This window comes from Eucyclogobius newberryi, unplaced genomic scaffold (assembly GCF_026437365.1).
Source record: "Eucyclogobius newberryi isolate DKJ021-1_F unplaced genomic scaffold, fEucNew1.0.hap1 SCAF_110, whole genome shotgun sequence".
In the NCBI taxonomy this organism is placed as follows: Eukaryota; Metazoa; Chordata; class Actinopteri; order Gobiiformes; family Gobiidae; genus Eucyclogobius; species Eucyclogobius newberryi.
The window spans coordinates 118,786-137,366 of NW_027315736.1; the positions used below are offsets into that span (position 1 = coordinate 118,786).

The 18,581-nt window shown below is 49.3% G+C and overlaps 1 protein-coding gene across 1 annotated transcript in view; it reads left to right on the forward strand.

The window, feature by feature from the left end:
- The window catches only part of LOC140355543 (platelet-derived growth factor receptor beta-like), a 203,523-nt gene that overhangs the window by 41,474 nt on the left and 143,468 nt on the right, over positions 1 to 18,581 (forward strand). The window contains exon 2 of the mRNA XM_072440166.1: positions 446 to 504. Coding sequence (XP_072296267.1) covers positions 459 to 504 — 46 coding nt within the window. The 5' untranslated portion in view covers positions 446 to 458. The remainder of the gene's footprint in view (positions 1 to 445; positions 505 to 18,581) is intronic.

The window sequence follows — 18,581 nt, forward strand, 5'->3', positions numbered from 1 at the left end:
GGTGTGTCTTTAGAGCTTTATACACTCTGAGGTGTGTCTTTAGAGCTTATAACACTCTGAGGTGTGTCTTTAGAGCTTTATACAGTCTGAGGTGTGTCTTTAGAGCTTATAACACTCTGAGGTGTGTCTTTAGAGCTTTATACACTCTGAGGTGTGTCTTTAGAGCTTTATACACTCTGAGGTGTGTCTTTAGAGCTTTATACACTCTGAGGTGTGTCTTTAGAGCTTATAACACTCTGAGGTGTGTCTTTAGAGCTTTATACACTCTGAGGTGTGTCTTTAGAGCTTTATACACTGATGTCTCCTTTAACTTTTACAACCTTCATGACGCGCTCCTTCTCACAGTGGGTCAGGTGGGTCATACAAGGAAGGGGCTAAGGGGTGGGGCAGGGCCATGGGACTAAAATATAAAACGATCTAAGATGCAATTTATTTATTTTTTCAGGATTAGAGTTGCCATGGCGACAGCCTGCACAGGAAGTTTGCTGATCCACTTCCTGTTGGGTGAGTGTGAGGAAACACCAGGAAACACCACATTTTCACTGCGTATGAACTGACCTAACAGCAGCATGTAGAGAACAGAAGGGGTCCCAGGACTGACCCTTGGGGGTCACACAGGTCATGGTCAAGTGGTCTGAGACACAAAGTACTTCCTGTCTTCCAGATAGGACCTTAACCAGTTTAGGGCGGGGCCAGTGATGTCCTCCCTGTCCTCTAGTCTCTGTAAGAGGGTCCCACCCTGTCCTCTAGTCTCTGTAAGAGGGCCCCACCCTGTCCTCTAGTCTCTGTAAGAGGGTCCCACACTGTCCTCTAGTCTCTGTAAGAGGGTCCCACCCTGTCCTCTAGTCTCTGTAAGAGGGTCCCACCCTGTCCTCTAGTCTCTGTAAGAGGGTCCCACCCTGTCCTCTAGTCTCTGTAAGAGGGTCCCACCCTGTCCTCTAGTCTCTGTAAGAGGGTCCCACCCCGTCCTCTAGTCTCTGTAAGAGGGCCCCACCCTGTCCTCTAGTCTCTGTAAGAGGGTCCCACCCTGTCCTCTAGTCTCTGTAAGAGGGTCCCACCCTGTCCTCTAGTCTCTGTAAGAGGGTCCCACCCTGTCCTCTAGTCTCTGTAAGAGGGTCCCACCCTGTCCTCTAGTCTCTGTAAGAAGGTCCCACCCTGTCCTCTAGTCTCTGTAAGAGGGTCCCACCCTGTCCTCTAGTCTCTGTAAGAAGGTCCCACCCTGTCCTCTAGTCTCTGTAAGAGGGTCCCACCCTGTCCTCTAGTCTCTGTAAGAGGGTCCCACCCTGTCCTCTAGTCTCTGTAAGAGGGCCCCACCCTGTCCTCTAGTCTCTGTAAGAGGGCCCCACCCTGTCCTCTAGTCTCTGTAAGAGAGTCCCATGATGGACAGTGTCAAAAGCAACATCAGATCCAACAGAATTAAGACTGAGGCTTTGCCCGTGTCAGTGTTCAGGAGGATGTAATTTATCACCGTGACAACAGCAGTCTCAGTCACCATGACAACAGCAGTCTGTCAACATGACAACAGCAGTTACAGTCACCATGACAACAGCAGTCTCAGTCACCATGACAACAGCAGTCTCAGTCACCATGACAGCAGCAGTCTCAGTCACCATGACAACAATAGTCTGTCAACATGATAACAGCAGTCACAGTCACCATGACAACAGCAGTCACAGTCACCATGACAACAGCAGTCTCAGTCACCATGACAACAGCGGTCTCAGTCACCATGACAACAGCAGTCTCAGTCACCATGACAACAGCAGTCACAGTCACCATGACAACAGCAGTCTCAGTCACCATGACAACAGCAGTCTCAGTCACCATGACAACAGCAGTCTCAGTCGCCATGACAACAGCAGTCTCAGTCACCATGACAACAGCGGTCTCAGTCACCATGACAACAGCAGTCACAGTCACCATGACAACAGCAGTCTCAGTCACCATGACAACAGCAGTCACAGTCACCATGACAACAGCGGTCTCAGTCGCCATGACAACAGCAGTCTCAGTCACCATGACAACAGCAGTCTAAGTCACCATGACAACAGCAGTCACAGTCACCATGACAACAGCAGTCTCAGTCACCATGACAACAGCAGTCACAGTCACCATGACAACAGCAGTCTCAGTCACCATGACAACAGCAGTCACAGTCACCATGACAACAGCGGTCTCAGTCACCATGACAACAGCAGTCACAGTCACCATGACAACAGCGGTCTCAGTCACCATGACAACAGCAGTCACAGTCACCATGACAACAGCAGTCACAGTCACCATGACAACAGCAGTCACAGTCACCATGACAACAGCAGTCTCAGTCACCATGACAACAGCGGTCTCAGTCACCATGACAACAGAAGTTACAGTCACCATAACAACAGCAGTTACAGTCACCATGACAACAGCAGTCTCAGTCACCATGACAACAGCAGTCACAATAACAACAGCGGTCTCAGTCACCATGACAACAGCGGTCTCAGTCACCATGACAACAGCAGTCACAGTCACCATGACAACAGCAGTAACAGTCACCATGACAACAGCAGTCACAGTCACCATGACAACAGCAGTCTCAGTCACCATGACAACAGCGGTCTCAGTCACCATGACAACAGCAGTCACAGTCACCATGACAACAGCGGTCTCAGTCACCATGACAACAGCAGTCACAGTCACCATGACAACAGCAGTCACAGTCACCATGACAACAGCAGTCACAGTCACCATGACAACAGCAGTCTCAGTCACCATGACAACAGCGGTCTCAGTCACCATGACAACAGAAGTTACAGTCACCATAACAACAGCAGTTACAGTCACCATGACAACAGCAGTCTCAGTCACCATGACAACAGCAGTCACAATAACAACAGCGGTCTCAGTCACCATGACAACAGCGGTCTCAGTCACCATGACAACAGCAGTCACAGTCACCATGACAACAGCGGTCTCAGTCACCATGACAACAGCAGTCTCAGTTACCATGACAACAGCGGTCTCAGTCACCATGACAACAGCAGTCACAGTCACCATGACAACAGCAGTTACAGTCACCATAACAACAGCAGTCACAGTCACCATGACAACAGCGGTCTCAGTCACCATGACAACAGCAGTCACAGTCACCATGACAACAGCAGTCAAAGTCACCATGACAACAGCAGTCTAAGTCACCATGACAACAGCAGTCACAGTCACCATGACAACAGCAGTCTCAGTCACCATGACAACAGCAGTCACAGTCACCATGACAACAGCAGTCTCAGTCACCATGACAACAGCAGTCACAGTCACCATGACAACAGCAGTCACAGTCACCATGACAACAGCAGTCACAGTCACCATGACAACAGCAGTCTCAGTCACCATGACAACAGCGGTCTCAATCAACATGACAACAGCAGTCACAGTCACCATGACAACAGCGGTCTCAGTCACCATGACAACAGCAGTCACAGTCATCCTGACAACAGCAGTTACAGTCACCATAACAACAGCAGTTACAGTCACCATGACATCAGCAGTCTCAGTCACCATGACAACAGCAGTCACAATGACAACAGCGGTCTCAGTCACCATGACAACAGCAGTCTCAGTCACCATGACAACAGCAGTCACAGTCACCATGACAACAGCGGTCTCAGTCACCATGACAACAGCAGTCTCAGTTACCATGACAACAGCGGTCTCAGTCACCATGACAACAGCAGTCACAGTCACCATGACAACAGCAGTTACAGTCACCATAACAACAGCAGTCACAGTCACCATGACAACAGCGGTCTCAGTCACCATGACAACAGCAGTCACAGTCACCGTGACAACAGCGGTCACAGTCACCATGACAACAGCAGTCACAGCCACCATGACAACAGCAGTCACAGTCACCATGACAACAGCGGTCACAGTCACCATGACAACAGCAGTCTCAGTCACCATGACAACAGCAGTCACAGTCACCATGACAACAGCAGTCACAGTCACCATGACAACAGCAGTCTCAGTCACCATGACAACAGCGGTCTCAGTCACCATGACAACAGAAGTTACAGTCACCATAACAACAGCAGTTACAGTCACCATGACAACAGCAGTCTCAGTCACCATGACAACAGCAGTCACAATAACAACAGCGGTCTCAGTCACCATGACAACAGCGGTCTCAGTCACCATGACAACAGCAGTCACAGTCACCATGACAACAGCGGTCTCAGTCACCATGACAACAGCAGTCTCAGTTTCCATGACAACAGCGGTCTCAGTCACCATGACAACAGCAGTCACAGTCACCATGACAACAGCAGTTACAGTCACCATAACAACAGCAGTCACAGTCACCATGACAACAGCGGTCTCAGTCACCATGACAACAGCAGTCACAGTCACCATGACAACAGCAGTCAAAGTCACCATGACAACAGCAGTCTAAGTCACCATGACAACAGCAGTCACAGTCACCATGACAACAGCAGTCTCAGTCACCATGACAACAGCAGTCACAGTCACCATGACAACAGCAGTCTCAGTCACCATGACAACAGCAGTCACAGTCACCATGACAACAGCAGTCACAGTCACCATGACAACAGCAGTCACAGTCACCATGACAACAGCGGTCTCAATCAACATGACAACAGCAGTCACAGTCACCATGACAACAGCGGTCTCAGTCACCATGACAACAGCAGTCACAGTCATCCTGACAACAGCAGTTACAGTCACCATAACAACAGCAGTTACAGTCACCATGACATCAGCAGTCTCAGTCACCATGACAACAGCAGTCACAATGACAACAGCGGTCTCAGTCACCATGACAACAGCAGTCTCAGTCACCATGACAACAGCAGTCACAGTCACCATGACAACAGCGGTCTCAGTCACCATGACAACAGCAGTCTCAGTTACCATGACAACAGCGGTCTCAGTCACCATGACAACAGCAGTCACAGTCACCATGACAACAGCAGTTACAGTCACCATAACAACAGCAGTCACAGTCACCATGACAACAGCGGTCTCAGTCACCATGACAACAGCAGTCACAGTCACCGTGACAACAGCGGTCACAGTCACCATGACAACAGCGGTCTCAGTCACAATGACAACAGCAGTCTCAGTCACCATGACAACAGCAGTCTCAGTCACCATAACAACAGCAGTCACAGTCACTATGACAACAGCAGTCACAGTCACCATGAAAACAGCAGTCACAGTCACCATGACAACAGCAGTCACAGCCACCATGACAACAGCAGTCTCAGTCACCATGACAACAGCAGTCAAAGTCACCATGACAACAGCAGTCTAAGTCACCATGACAACAGCAGTCACAGCCACCATGACAACAGCAGTCACAGTCACCATGACAACAGCGGTCACAGTCACCATGACAACAGCAGTCTCAGTCACCATGACAACAGCAGTCACAGTCACCATGACAACAGCATTCACAGTCACCATGAAAACAGCAGTCACAGTCACCATGACAACAGCAGTCTCAGTCACCATGACAACTGCAGTCACAGTCACCATGACAACAGCAGTCTCAGTCACCATGACAACAGCAGTCACAGTCACCATGACAACACTAGTCACAGTCACCATGACAACAGCAGTCACAGTCACCATGACAACAGCAGTCACAGTCACCATGACTACAGCAGTCACAGTCACCATGACAACAGCAGTCTCAGTCACCATGACAACAGCAGTCACAGTCACCATGACAACAGCAGTCTCAGTCACCATGACAACAGAAGTCACAGTCACCATGACAACACTAGTCACAGTTACCATGACAACAGCAGTCACAGTCACCATGAGAACAGCAGTCACAGTCACCATGAAAACAGCAGTCACAGTCACCATGACAACAGCAGTCTCAGTCACCATGACAACTGTAGTCACAGTCACCATGACTACAGCAGTCTCAGTCACCATGACAACAGCAGTCACAGTCACCATGACAACAGCATTCACAGTCACCATGAAAACAGCAGTCACAGTCACCATGACAACAGCAGTCTCAGTCACCATGACAACTGCAGTCACAGTCACCATGACAACAGCAGTCTCAGTCACCATGACAACAGCAGTCACAGTCAACATGACAACACTAGTCACAGTCACCATGACAACAGCAGTCACAGTCACCATGACAACAGCAGTCACAGTCACCATGACTACAGTAGTCACAGTCACCCTGACAACAGCAGTCTCAGTCACCATGACAACAGCAGTCACAGTCAACATGACAACAGCAGTCTCAGTCACCATGACAACAGAAGTCACAGTCACCATGACAACACTAGTTAAAGTCACCATGACAACAGCAGTCACAGTCACCATGACAACAGCAGTCACAGTCACCATGACTACAGCAGTCTCAGTCACCATGACAACATCAGTCACAGTCACCATGACAACAGCAGTCACAGTCACCATGACAACAGCAGTCACAGTCACCATGACAACAGCAGTCTCAGTTACCATGACAACAGCGGTTTCAGTCACCATGACAACAGCAGTCAGAGTCACCATGACAACAGCAGTTACAGTCACCATAACAACAGCAGTTACAGTCACCATGACAACAGCAGTCTCAGTCACCATGACAACAGCAGTCACAGTCACCATGACAACAGCGGTCTCAGTCACCATGACAACAGCGGTCTCAGTCACCATGACAACAGCAGTCACAGTCACCATGACAACAGCGGTCTCAGTCACCATGACAACAGCGGTCTCAGTCACAATGACAACAGCAGTCTCAGTCACCATGACAACAGCAGTCACAGTCACCATGACAACACTAGTCACAGTCACAATGACAACAGCAGTCACAGTCACCATGACAACAGCAGTCACAGTCACCATGACTACAGCAGTCACAGTCACCATGACAACAGCAGTCTCAGTCACCATGAAAACAGCAGTCACAGTCACCATGACAACAGCAGTCTCAGTCACCATGACAAAAGCAGTCACAGTCACCATGACTACAGCAGTGTCAGTCACCATGACAACATCAGTCACAGTCACCATGACAACAGCAGTGTCAGTCACCATGACAACAGCAGTCACAGTCACCATGACAACAGCAGTCTCAGTTACCATGACAACATCAGTCTCAGTCACCATGAAAACAGCAGTCACAGTCACCATGACAACAGCAGTCTCAGTCACCATGACAAAAGCAGTCACAGTCACCATGACTACAGCAGTCTCAGTCACCATTACAACATCAGTCTCAGTCACCATGAAAACAGCAGTCACAGTCACCATGACAACAGCAGTCTCAGTCACCATGACAAAAGCAGTCACAGTCACCATGACTACAGCAGTCACAGTCATCATGACAACAGCAGTCTCAGTTACCATGACAACATCAGTGTCAGTCACCATGAAAACAGCAGTCACAGTCACCATGACAACAGCAGTCTCAGTTACCATGACAACATCAGTCTCAGTCACCATGAAAACAGCAGTCACAGTCACCATGACAACAGCAGTCTCAGTCACCATGACAAAAGCAGTCACAGTCACCATGACTACAGCAGTCACAGTCACCATTACAACAGCAGTGTCAGTCACCATGACAACATCAGTCACAGTCACCATGACAACAGCGGTCTCAGTCACCATGACAACAGCAGTCACAGTCACCATGACAACAGCAGTTACAGTCACCATAACAACAGCAGTCACAGTCACCATGACAACAGCGGTCTCAGTCACCATGACAACAGCGGTCTCAGTCACCATGACAACAGCAGTCTCAGTCACCATGACTACAGCAGTCTCAGTCACCATGACAACATCAGTCACAGTCACCATGACAACAGCAGTCTCAGTCACCATGACAACAGCAGTCTCAGTCACCATGACAGAGGCTGTCTCAGTCACCATGACAACAGCAGTCTCAGTCACCATGACAACAGCGGTCTCAGTCACCATGACAACAGCAGTCACAGTCACCATGACAACAGCAGTCACAGTCACCATGACAACAGCGGTCTCAGTCACCATGACAACAGCAGTCACAGTCACCATGACAACAGCAGTCACCATGACAACAGCAGTCTCAGTCACCATGACAACAGCAGTCTCAGTCACCATGACAGAGGCTGTCTCAGTCACCATGACAACAGCAGTCTCAGTCACCATGACAACAGCAGTCACAGTAACCATGACAACAGCAGTCACAGTCACCATGACAACAGCAGTCTCGGTCACCATGACAACAGCAGTCTCAGTCACCATGACAACAGCAGTCTCAGTCGCCATGACAACAGCAGTCTCAGTCACCATGACAACAGCGGTCTCAGTCACCATGACAACAGCAGTCACAGTCACCATGACAACAGCAGTCTCAGTCACCATGACAACAGCAGTCACAGTCACCATGACAACAGCGGTCTCAGTCGCCATGACAACAGCAGTCTCAGTCACCATGACAACAGCAGTCTAAGTCACCATGACAACAGCAGTCACAGTCACCATGACAACAGCAGTCTCAGTCACCATGACAACAGCAGTCACAGTCACCATGACAACAGCAGTCTCAGTCACCATGACAACAGCAGTCACAGTCACCATGACAACAGCGGTCTCAGTCACCATGACAACAGCAGTCACAGTCACCATGACAACAGCGGTCTCAGTCACCATGACAACAGCAGTCACAGTCACCATGACAACAGCAGTCACAGTCACCATGACAACAGCAGTCACAGTCACCATGACAACAGCAGTCTCAGTCACCATGACAACAGCGGTCTCAGTCACCATGACAACAGAAGTTACAGTCACCATAACAACAGCAGTTACAGTCACCATGACAACAGCAGTCTCAGTCACCATGACAACAGCAGTCACAATAACAACAGCGGTCTCAGTCACCATGACAACAGCGGTCTCAGTCACCATGACAACAGCAGTCACAGTCACCATGACAACAGCAGTCTCAGTCACCATGACAACAGCGGTCTCAGTCACCATGACAACAGCAGTCACAGTCACCATGACAACAGCGGTCTCAGTCACCATGACAACAGCAGTCACAGTCACCATGACAACAGCAGTCACAGTCACCATGACAACAGCAGTCACAGTCACCATGACAACAGCAGTCTCAGTCACCATGACAACAGCGGTCTCAGTCACCATGACAACAGAAGTTACAGTCACCATAACAACAGCAGTTACAGTCACCATGACAACAGCAGTCTCAGTCACCATGACAACAGCAGTCACAATAACAACAGCGGTCTCAGTCACCATGACAACAGCGGTCTCAGTCACCATGACAACAGCAGTCACAGTCACCATGACAACAGCGGTCTCAGTCACCATGACAACAGCAGTCTCAGTTACCATGACAACAGCGGTCTCAGTCACCATGACAACAGCAGTCACAGTCACCATGACAACAGCAGTTACAGTCACCATAACAACAGCAGTCACAGTCACCATGACAACAGCGGTCTCAGTCACCATGACAACAGCAGTCACAGTCACCATGACAACAGCAGTCAAAGTCACCATGACAACAGCAGTCTAAGTCACCATGACAACAGCAGTCACAGTCACCATGACAACAGCAGTCTCAGTCACCATGACAACAGCAGTCACAGTCACCATGACAACAGCAGTCTCAGTCACCATGACAACAGCAGTCACAGTCACCATGACAACAGCAGTCACAGTCACCATGACAACAGCAGTCACAGTCACCATGACAACAGCAGTCTCAGTCACCATGACAACAGCGGTCTCAATCAACATGACAACAGCAGTCACAGTCACCATGACAACAGCGGTCTCAGTCACCATGACAACAGCAGTCACAGTCATCCTGACAACAGCAGTTACAGTCACCATAACAACAGCAGTTACAGTCACCATGACATCAGCAGTCTCAGTCACCATGACAACAGCAGTCACAATGACAACAGCGGTCTCAGTCACCATGACAACAGCAGTCTCAGTCACCATGACAACAGCAGTCACAGTCACCATGACAACAGCGGTCTCAGTCACCATGACAACAGCAGTCTCAGTTACCATGACAACAGCGGTCTCAGTCACCATGACAACAGCAGTCACAGTCACCATGACAACAGCAGTTACAGTCACCATAACAACAGCAGTCACAGTCACCATGACAACAGCGGTCTCAGTCACCATGACAACAGCAGTCACAGTCACCGTGACAACAGCGGTCACAGTCACCATGACAACAGCGGTCTCAGTCACAATGACAACAGCAGTCTCAGTCACCATGACAACAGCAGTCTCAGTCACCATAACAACAGCAGTCACAGTCACTATGACAACAGCAGTCACAGTCACCATGAAAACAGCAGTCACAGTCACCATGACAACAGCAGTCACAGCCACCATGACAACAGCAGTCTCAGTCACCATGACAACAGCAGTCAAAGTCACCATGACAACAGCAGTCTAAGTCACCATGACAACAGCAGTCACAGCCACCATGACAACAGCAGTCACAGTCACCATGACAACAGCGGTCACAGTCACCATGACAACAGCAGTCTCAGTCACCATGACAACAGCAGTCACAGTCACCATGACAACAGCAGTCACAGTCACCATGACAACAGCAGTCTCAGTCACCATGACAACAGCGGTCTCAGTCACCATGACAACAGAAGTTACAGTCACCATAACAACAGCAGTTACAGTCACCATGACAACAGCAGTCTCAGTCACCATGACAACAGCAGTCACAATAACAACAGCGGTCTCAGTCACCATGACAACAGCGGTCTCAGTCACCATGACAACAGCAGTCACAGTCACCATGACAACAGCGGTCTCAGTCACCATGACAACAGCAGTCTCAGTTACCATGACAACAGCGGTCTCAGTCACCATGACAACAGCAGTCACAGTCACCATGACAACAGCAGTTACAGTCACCATAACAACAGCAGTCACAGTCACCATGACAACAGCGGTCTCAGTCACCATGACAACAGCAGTCACAGTCACCATGACAACAGCAGTCAAAGTCACCATGACAACAGCAGTCTAAGTCACCATGACAACAGCAGTCACAGTCACCATGACAACAGCAGTCTCAGTCACCATGACAACAGCAGTCACAGTCACCATGACAACAGCAGTCTCAGTCACCATGACAACAGCAGTCACAGTCACCATGACAACAGCAGTCACAGTCACCATGACAACAGCAGTCACAGTCACCATGACAACAGCGGTCTCAATCAACATGACAACAGCAGTCACAGTCACCATGACAACAGCGGTCTCAGTCACCATGACAACAGCAGTCACAGTCATCCTGACAACAGCAGTTACAGTCACCATAACAACAGCAGTTACAGTCACCATGACATCAGCAGTCTCAGTCACCATGACAACAGCAGTCACAATGACAACAGCGGTCTCAGTCACCATGACAACAGCAGTCTCAGTCACCATGACAACAGCAGTCACAGTCACCATGACAACAGCGGTCTCAGTCACCATGACAACAGCAGTCTCAGTTACCATGACAACAGCGGTCTCAGTCACCATGACAACAGCAGTCACAGTCACCATGACAACAGCAGTTACAGTCACCATAACAACAGCAGTCACAGTCACCATGACAACAGCGGTCTCAGTCACCATGACAACAGCAGTCACAGTCACCGTGACAACAGCGGTCACAGTCACCATGACAACGGCGGTCTCAGTCACAATGACAACAGCAGTCTCAGTCACCATGACAACAGCAGTCTCAGTCACCATAACAACAGCAGTCACAGTCACTATGACAACAGCAGTCACAGTCACCATGAAAACAGCAGTCACAGTCACCATGACAACAGCAGTCACAGCCACCATGACAACAGCAGTCTCAGTCACCATGACAACAGCAGTCAAAGTCACCATGACAACAGCAGTCTAAGTCACCATGACAACAGCAGTCACAGCCACCATGACAACAGCAGTCACAGTCACCATGACAACAGCGGTCACAGTCACCATGACAACAGCAGTCTCAGTCACCATGACAACAGCAGTCACAGTCACCATGACAACAGCATTCACAGTCACCATGAAAACAGCAGTCACAGTCACCATGACAACAGCAGTCTCAGTCACCATGACAACTGCAGTCACAGTCACCATGACAACAGCAGTCTCAGTCACCATGACAACAGCAGTCACAGTCACCATGACAACACTAGTCACAGTCACCATGACAACAGCAGTCACAGTCACCATGACAACAGCAGTCACAGTCACCATGACTACAGCAGTCACAGTCACCATGACAACAGCAGTCTCAGTCACCATGACAACAGCAGTCACAGTCACCATGACAACAGCAGTCTCAGTCACCATGACAACAGAAGTCACAGTCACCATGACAACACTAGTCACAGTTACCATGACAACAGCAGTCACAGTCACCATGAGAACAGCAGTCACAGTCACCATGAAAACAGCAGTCACAGTCACCATGACAACAGCAGTCTCAGTCACCATGACAACTGTAGTCACAGTCACCATGACTACAGCAGTCTCAGTCACCATGACAACAGCAGTCACAGTCACCATGACAACAGCATTCACAGTCACCATGAAAACAGCAGTCACAGTCACCATGACAACAGCAGTCTCAGTCACCATGACAACTGCAGTCACAGTCACCATGACAACAGCAGTCTCAGTCACCATGACAACAGCAGTCACAGTCAACATGACAACACTAGTCACAGTCACCATGACAACAGCAGTCACAGTCACCATGACAACAGCAGTCACAGTCACCATGACTACAGTAGTCACAGTCACCCTGACAACAGCAGTCTCAGTCACCATGACAACAGCAGTCACAGTCAACATGACAACAGCAGTCTCAGTCACCATGACAACAGAAGTCACAGTCACCATGACAACACTAGTTAAAGTCACCATGACAACAGCAGTCACAGTCACCATGACAACAGCAGTCACAGTCACCATGACTACAGCAGTCTCAGTCACCATGACAACATCAGTCACAGTCACCATGACAACAGCAGTCACAGTCACCATGACAACAGCAGTCACAGTCACCATGACAACAGCAGTCTCAGTTACCATGACAACAGCGGTTTCAGTCACCATGACAACAGCAGTCAGAGTCACCATGACAACAGCAGTTACAGTCACCATAACAACAGCAGTTACAGTCACCATGACAACAGCAGTCTCAGTCACCATGACAACAGCAGTCACAGTCACCATGACAACAGCGGTCTCAGTCACCATGACAACAGCGGTCTCAGTCACCATGACAACAGCAGTCACAGTCACCATGACAACAGCGGTCTCAGTCACCATGACAACAGCGGTCTCAGTCACAATGACAACAGCAGTCTCAGTCACCATGACAACAGCAGTCACAGTCACCATGACAACACTAGTCACAGTCACAATGACAACAGCAGTCACAGTCACCATGACAACAGCAGTCACAGTCACCATGACTACAGCAGTCACAGTCACCATGACAACAGCAGTCTCAGTCACCATGAAAACAGCAGTCACAGTCACCATGACAACAGCAGTCTCAGTCACCATGACAAAAGCAGTCACAGTCACCATGACTACAGCAGTGTCAGTCACCATGACAACATCAGTCACAGTCACCATGACAACAGCAGTGTCAGTCACCATGACAACAGCAGTCACAGTCACCATGACAACAGCAGTCTCAGTTACCATGACAACATCAGTCTCAGTCACCATGAAAACAGCAGTCACAGTCACCATGACAACAGCAGTCTCAGTCACCATGACAAAAGCAGTCACAGTCACCATGACTACAGCAGTCTCAGTCACCATTACAACATCAGTCTCAGTCACCATGAAAACAGCAGTCACAGTCACCATGACAACAGCAGTCTCAGTCACCATGACAAAAGCAGTCACAGTCACCATGACTACAGCAGTCACAGTCATCATGACAACAGCAGTCTCAGTTACCATGACAACATCAGTGTCAGTCACCATGAAAACAGCAGTCACAGTCACCATGACAACAGCAGTCTCAGTTACCATGACAACATCAGTCTCAGTCACCATGAAAACAGCAGTCACAGTCACCATGACAACAGCAGTCTCAGTCACCATGACAAAAGCAGTCACAGTCACCATGACTACAGCAGTCACAGTCACCATTACAACAGCAGTGTCAGTCACCATGACAACATCAGTCACAGTCACCATGACAACAGCGGTCTCAGTCACCATGACAACAGCAGTCACAGTCACCATGACAACAGCAGTTACAGTCACCATAACAACAGCAGTCACAGTCACCATGACAACAGCGGTCTCAGTCACCATGACAACAGCGGTCTCAGTCACCATGACAACAGCAGTCTCAGTCACCATGACTACAGCAGTCTCAGTCACCATGACAACATCAGTCAGTCACCATGACAACAGCAGTCTCAGTCACCATGACAACAGCAGTCTCAGTCACCATGACAGAGGCTGTCTCAGTCACCATGACAACAGCAGTCTCAGTCACCATGACAACAGCAGTCACAGTCACCATGACAACAGCAGTCACAGTCACCATGACAACAGCGGTCTCAGTCACCATGACAACAGCAGTCACAGTCACCATGACAACAGCAGTCACCATGACAACAGCAGTCTCAGTCACCATGACAACAGCAGTCTCAGTCACCATGACAGAGGCTGTCTCAGTCACCATGACAACAGCAGTCTCAGTCACCATGACAACAGCAGTCACAGTAACCATGACAACAGCAGTCACAGTCACCATGACAACAGCAGTCACAGTCACCATGACAACAGCAGTCTCAGTCACCATGACAACAGCGGTCTCAGTCACCATGACAACAGCAGTCACAGTCACCATGACAACAGCGGTCTCAGTCACCATGACAACAGCAGTCACAGTCACCATGACAACAGCAGTCACAGTCACCATGACAACAGCAGTCACAGTCACCATGACAACAGCAGTCTCAGTCACCATGACAACAGCGGTCTCAGTCACCATGACAACAGAAGTTACAGTCACCATAACAACAGCAGTTACAGTCACCATGACAACAGCAGTCTCAGTCACCATGACAACAGCAGTCACAATGACAACAGCGGTCTCAGTCACCATGACAACAGCGGTCTCAGTCACCATGACAACAGCAGTCACAGTCACCATGACAACAGCGGTCTCAGTCACCATGACAACAGCAGTCTCAGTTACCATGACAACAGCGGTCTCAGTCACCATGACAACAGCAGTCACAGTCACCATGACAACAGCAGTTACAGTCACCATAACAACAGCAGTCACAGTCACCATGACAACAGCGGTCTCAGTCACCATGACAACAGCAGTCACAGTCACCATGACAACAGCAGTCAAAGTCACCATGACAACAGCAGTCTAAGTCACCATGACAACAGCAGTCACAGTCACCATGACAACAGCAGTCTCAGTCACCATGACAACAGCAGTCACAGTCACCATGACAACAGCATTCACAGTCACCATGACAACAGCAGTCTCAGTCACCATGACAACAGCAGTCACAGTCACCATGACAACAGCAGTCACAGTCACCATGACAACAGCAGTCTCAGTCACCATGACAACAGCGGTCTCAGTCACCATGACAACAGCAGTCACAGTCACCATGACAACAGCGGTCTCAGTCACCATGACAACAGCAGTCACAGTCATCCTGACAACAGCAGTCTCAGTCACCATAACAACAGCAGTTACAGTCACCATGACATCAGCAGTCTCAGTCACCATGACAACAGCAGTCACAATGACAACAGCGGTCTCAGTCACCATGACAACAGCGGTCTCAGTCACCATGACAACAGCAGTCACAGTCACCATGACAACAGCGGTCTCAGTCACCATGACAACAGCAGTCTCAGTTACCATGACAACAGCGGTCTCAGTCACCATGACAACAGCAGTCACAGTCACCATGACAACAGCAGTTACAGTCACCATAACAACAGCAGTCACAGTCACCATGACAACAGCGGTCTCAGTCACCATGACAACAGCAGTCACAGTCACCGTGACAACAGCGGTCACAGTCACCATGACAACAGCGGTCTCAGTCACAATGACAACAGCAGTCTCAGTCACCATGACAACAGCAGTCTCAGTCACCATAACAACAGCAGTCACAGTCACTATGACAACAGCAGTCACAGTCACCATGAAAACAGCAGTCACAGTCACCATGACAACAGCAGTCACAGCCACCATGACAACAGCAGTCTCAGTCACCATGACAACAGCAGTCAAAGTCACCATGACAACAGCAGTCTAAGTCACCATGACAACAGCAGTCACAGCCACCATGACAACAGCAGTCACAGTCACCATGACAACAGCGGTCACAGTCACCATGACAACAGCAGTCTCAGTCACCATGACAACAGCAGTCACAGTCACCATGACAACAGCATTCACAGTCACCATGAAAACAGCAGTCACAGTCACCATGACAACAGTAGTCTCAGTCACCATGACAACTGCAGTCACAGTCACCATGACAACAGCAGTCTCAGTCACCATGACAACAGCAGTCACAGTCACCATGACAACACTAGTCACAGTCACCATGACAACAGCAGTCACAGTCACCATGACAACAGCAGTCACAGTCACCATGACTACAGCAGTCACAGTCACCATGACAACAGCAGTCTCAGTCACCATGACAACAGCAGTCACAGTCACCATGACAACAGCAGTCTCAGTCACCATGACAACAGAAGTCACAGTCACCATGACAACACTAGTCACAGTTACCATGACAACAGCAGTCACAGTCACCATGAGAACAGCAGTCACAGTCACCATGAAAACAGCAGTCACAGTCAACATGACAACAGCAGTCTCAGTCACCATGACAACTGCAGTCACAGTCACCATGACTACAGCAGTCTCAGTCACCATGACAACAGCAGTCACAGTCACCATGACAACAGCATTCACAGTCACCATGAAAACAGCAGTCACAGTCACCATGACAACAGCAGTCTCAGTCACCATGACAACTGCAGTCACAGTCACCATGACAACAGCAGTCTCAGTCACCATGACAACAGCAGTCACAGTCAACATGACAACACTAGTCACAGTCACCATGACAACAGCAGTCACAGTCACCATGACAACAGCAGTCACAGTCACCATGACTACAGTAGTCACAGTCACCATGACAACAGCAGTCTCAGTCACCCTGACAACAGCAGTCACAGTCAACATGACAACAGCATTCTCAGTCACCATGACAACAGAAGTCACAGTCACCATGACAACACTAGTTACAGTCACCATGACAACAGCAGTCACAGTCACCATGACAACAGCAGTCACAGTCACCATGACTACAGCAGTCTCAGTCACCATGACAACATCAGTCACAGTCACCATGACAACAGCAGTCACAGTCACCATGACAACAGCAGTCACAGTCACCATGACAACAGCAGTCTCAGTTACCATGACAACAGCGGTTTCAGTCACCATGACAACAGCAGTCAGAGTCACCATGACAACAGCAGTTATAGTCACCATAACAACAGCAGTTACAGTCACCATGACAACAGCAGTCTCAGTCACCATGACAACAGCAGTCACAGTCACCATGACAACAGCGGTCTCAGTCACCATGACAACAGCGGTCTCAGTCACCATGACAACAGCAGTCACAGTCACCATGACAACAGCGGTCTCAGTCACCATGACAACAGCGGTCTCAGTCACAATGACAACAGCAGTCTCAGTCACCATGACAACAGCAGTCACAGTCACCATGACAACACTAGTCACAGTCACAATGACAACAGCAGTCACAGTCACCATGACAACAGCAGTCACAGTCACCATGACTACAGCAGTCACAGTCACCATGACAACAGCAGTCTCAGTTACCATGAAAACAGCAGTCACAGTCACCATGACAACAGCAGTCTCAGTCACCATGACAAAAGCAGTCACAGTCACCATGACTACAGCAGTGTCAGTCACCATGACAACATCAGTCACAGTCACCATGACAACAGCAGTGTCAGTCACCATGACAACAGCAGTCACAGTCACCATGACAACAGCAGTCTCAGTTACCATGACAACATCAGTCTCAGTCACCATGAAAACAGCAGTCACAGTCACCATGACTACAGCAGTCTCAGTCACCATGACAAAAGCAGTCACAGTCACCATGACTACAGCAGTCACAGTCACCATGACAACAGCAGTGTCAGTCACCATGACAACAGCAGTCACAGTCACCATGACAACAGCGGTCTCAGTCACCATGACAACAGCAGTCACAGTCACCATGACAACAGCAGTTACAGTCACCATAACAACAGCAGTCACAGTCACCATGACAACAGCGGTCTCAGTCACCATGACAACAGCGGTCTCAGTCACCATGACAACAGCAGTCACAGTCACCATGACTACAGCAGTCTCAGTCACCATGACAACATCAGTCACAGTCACCATGACAACAGCAGTCTCA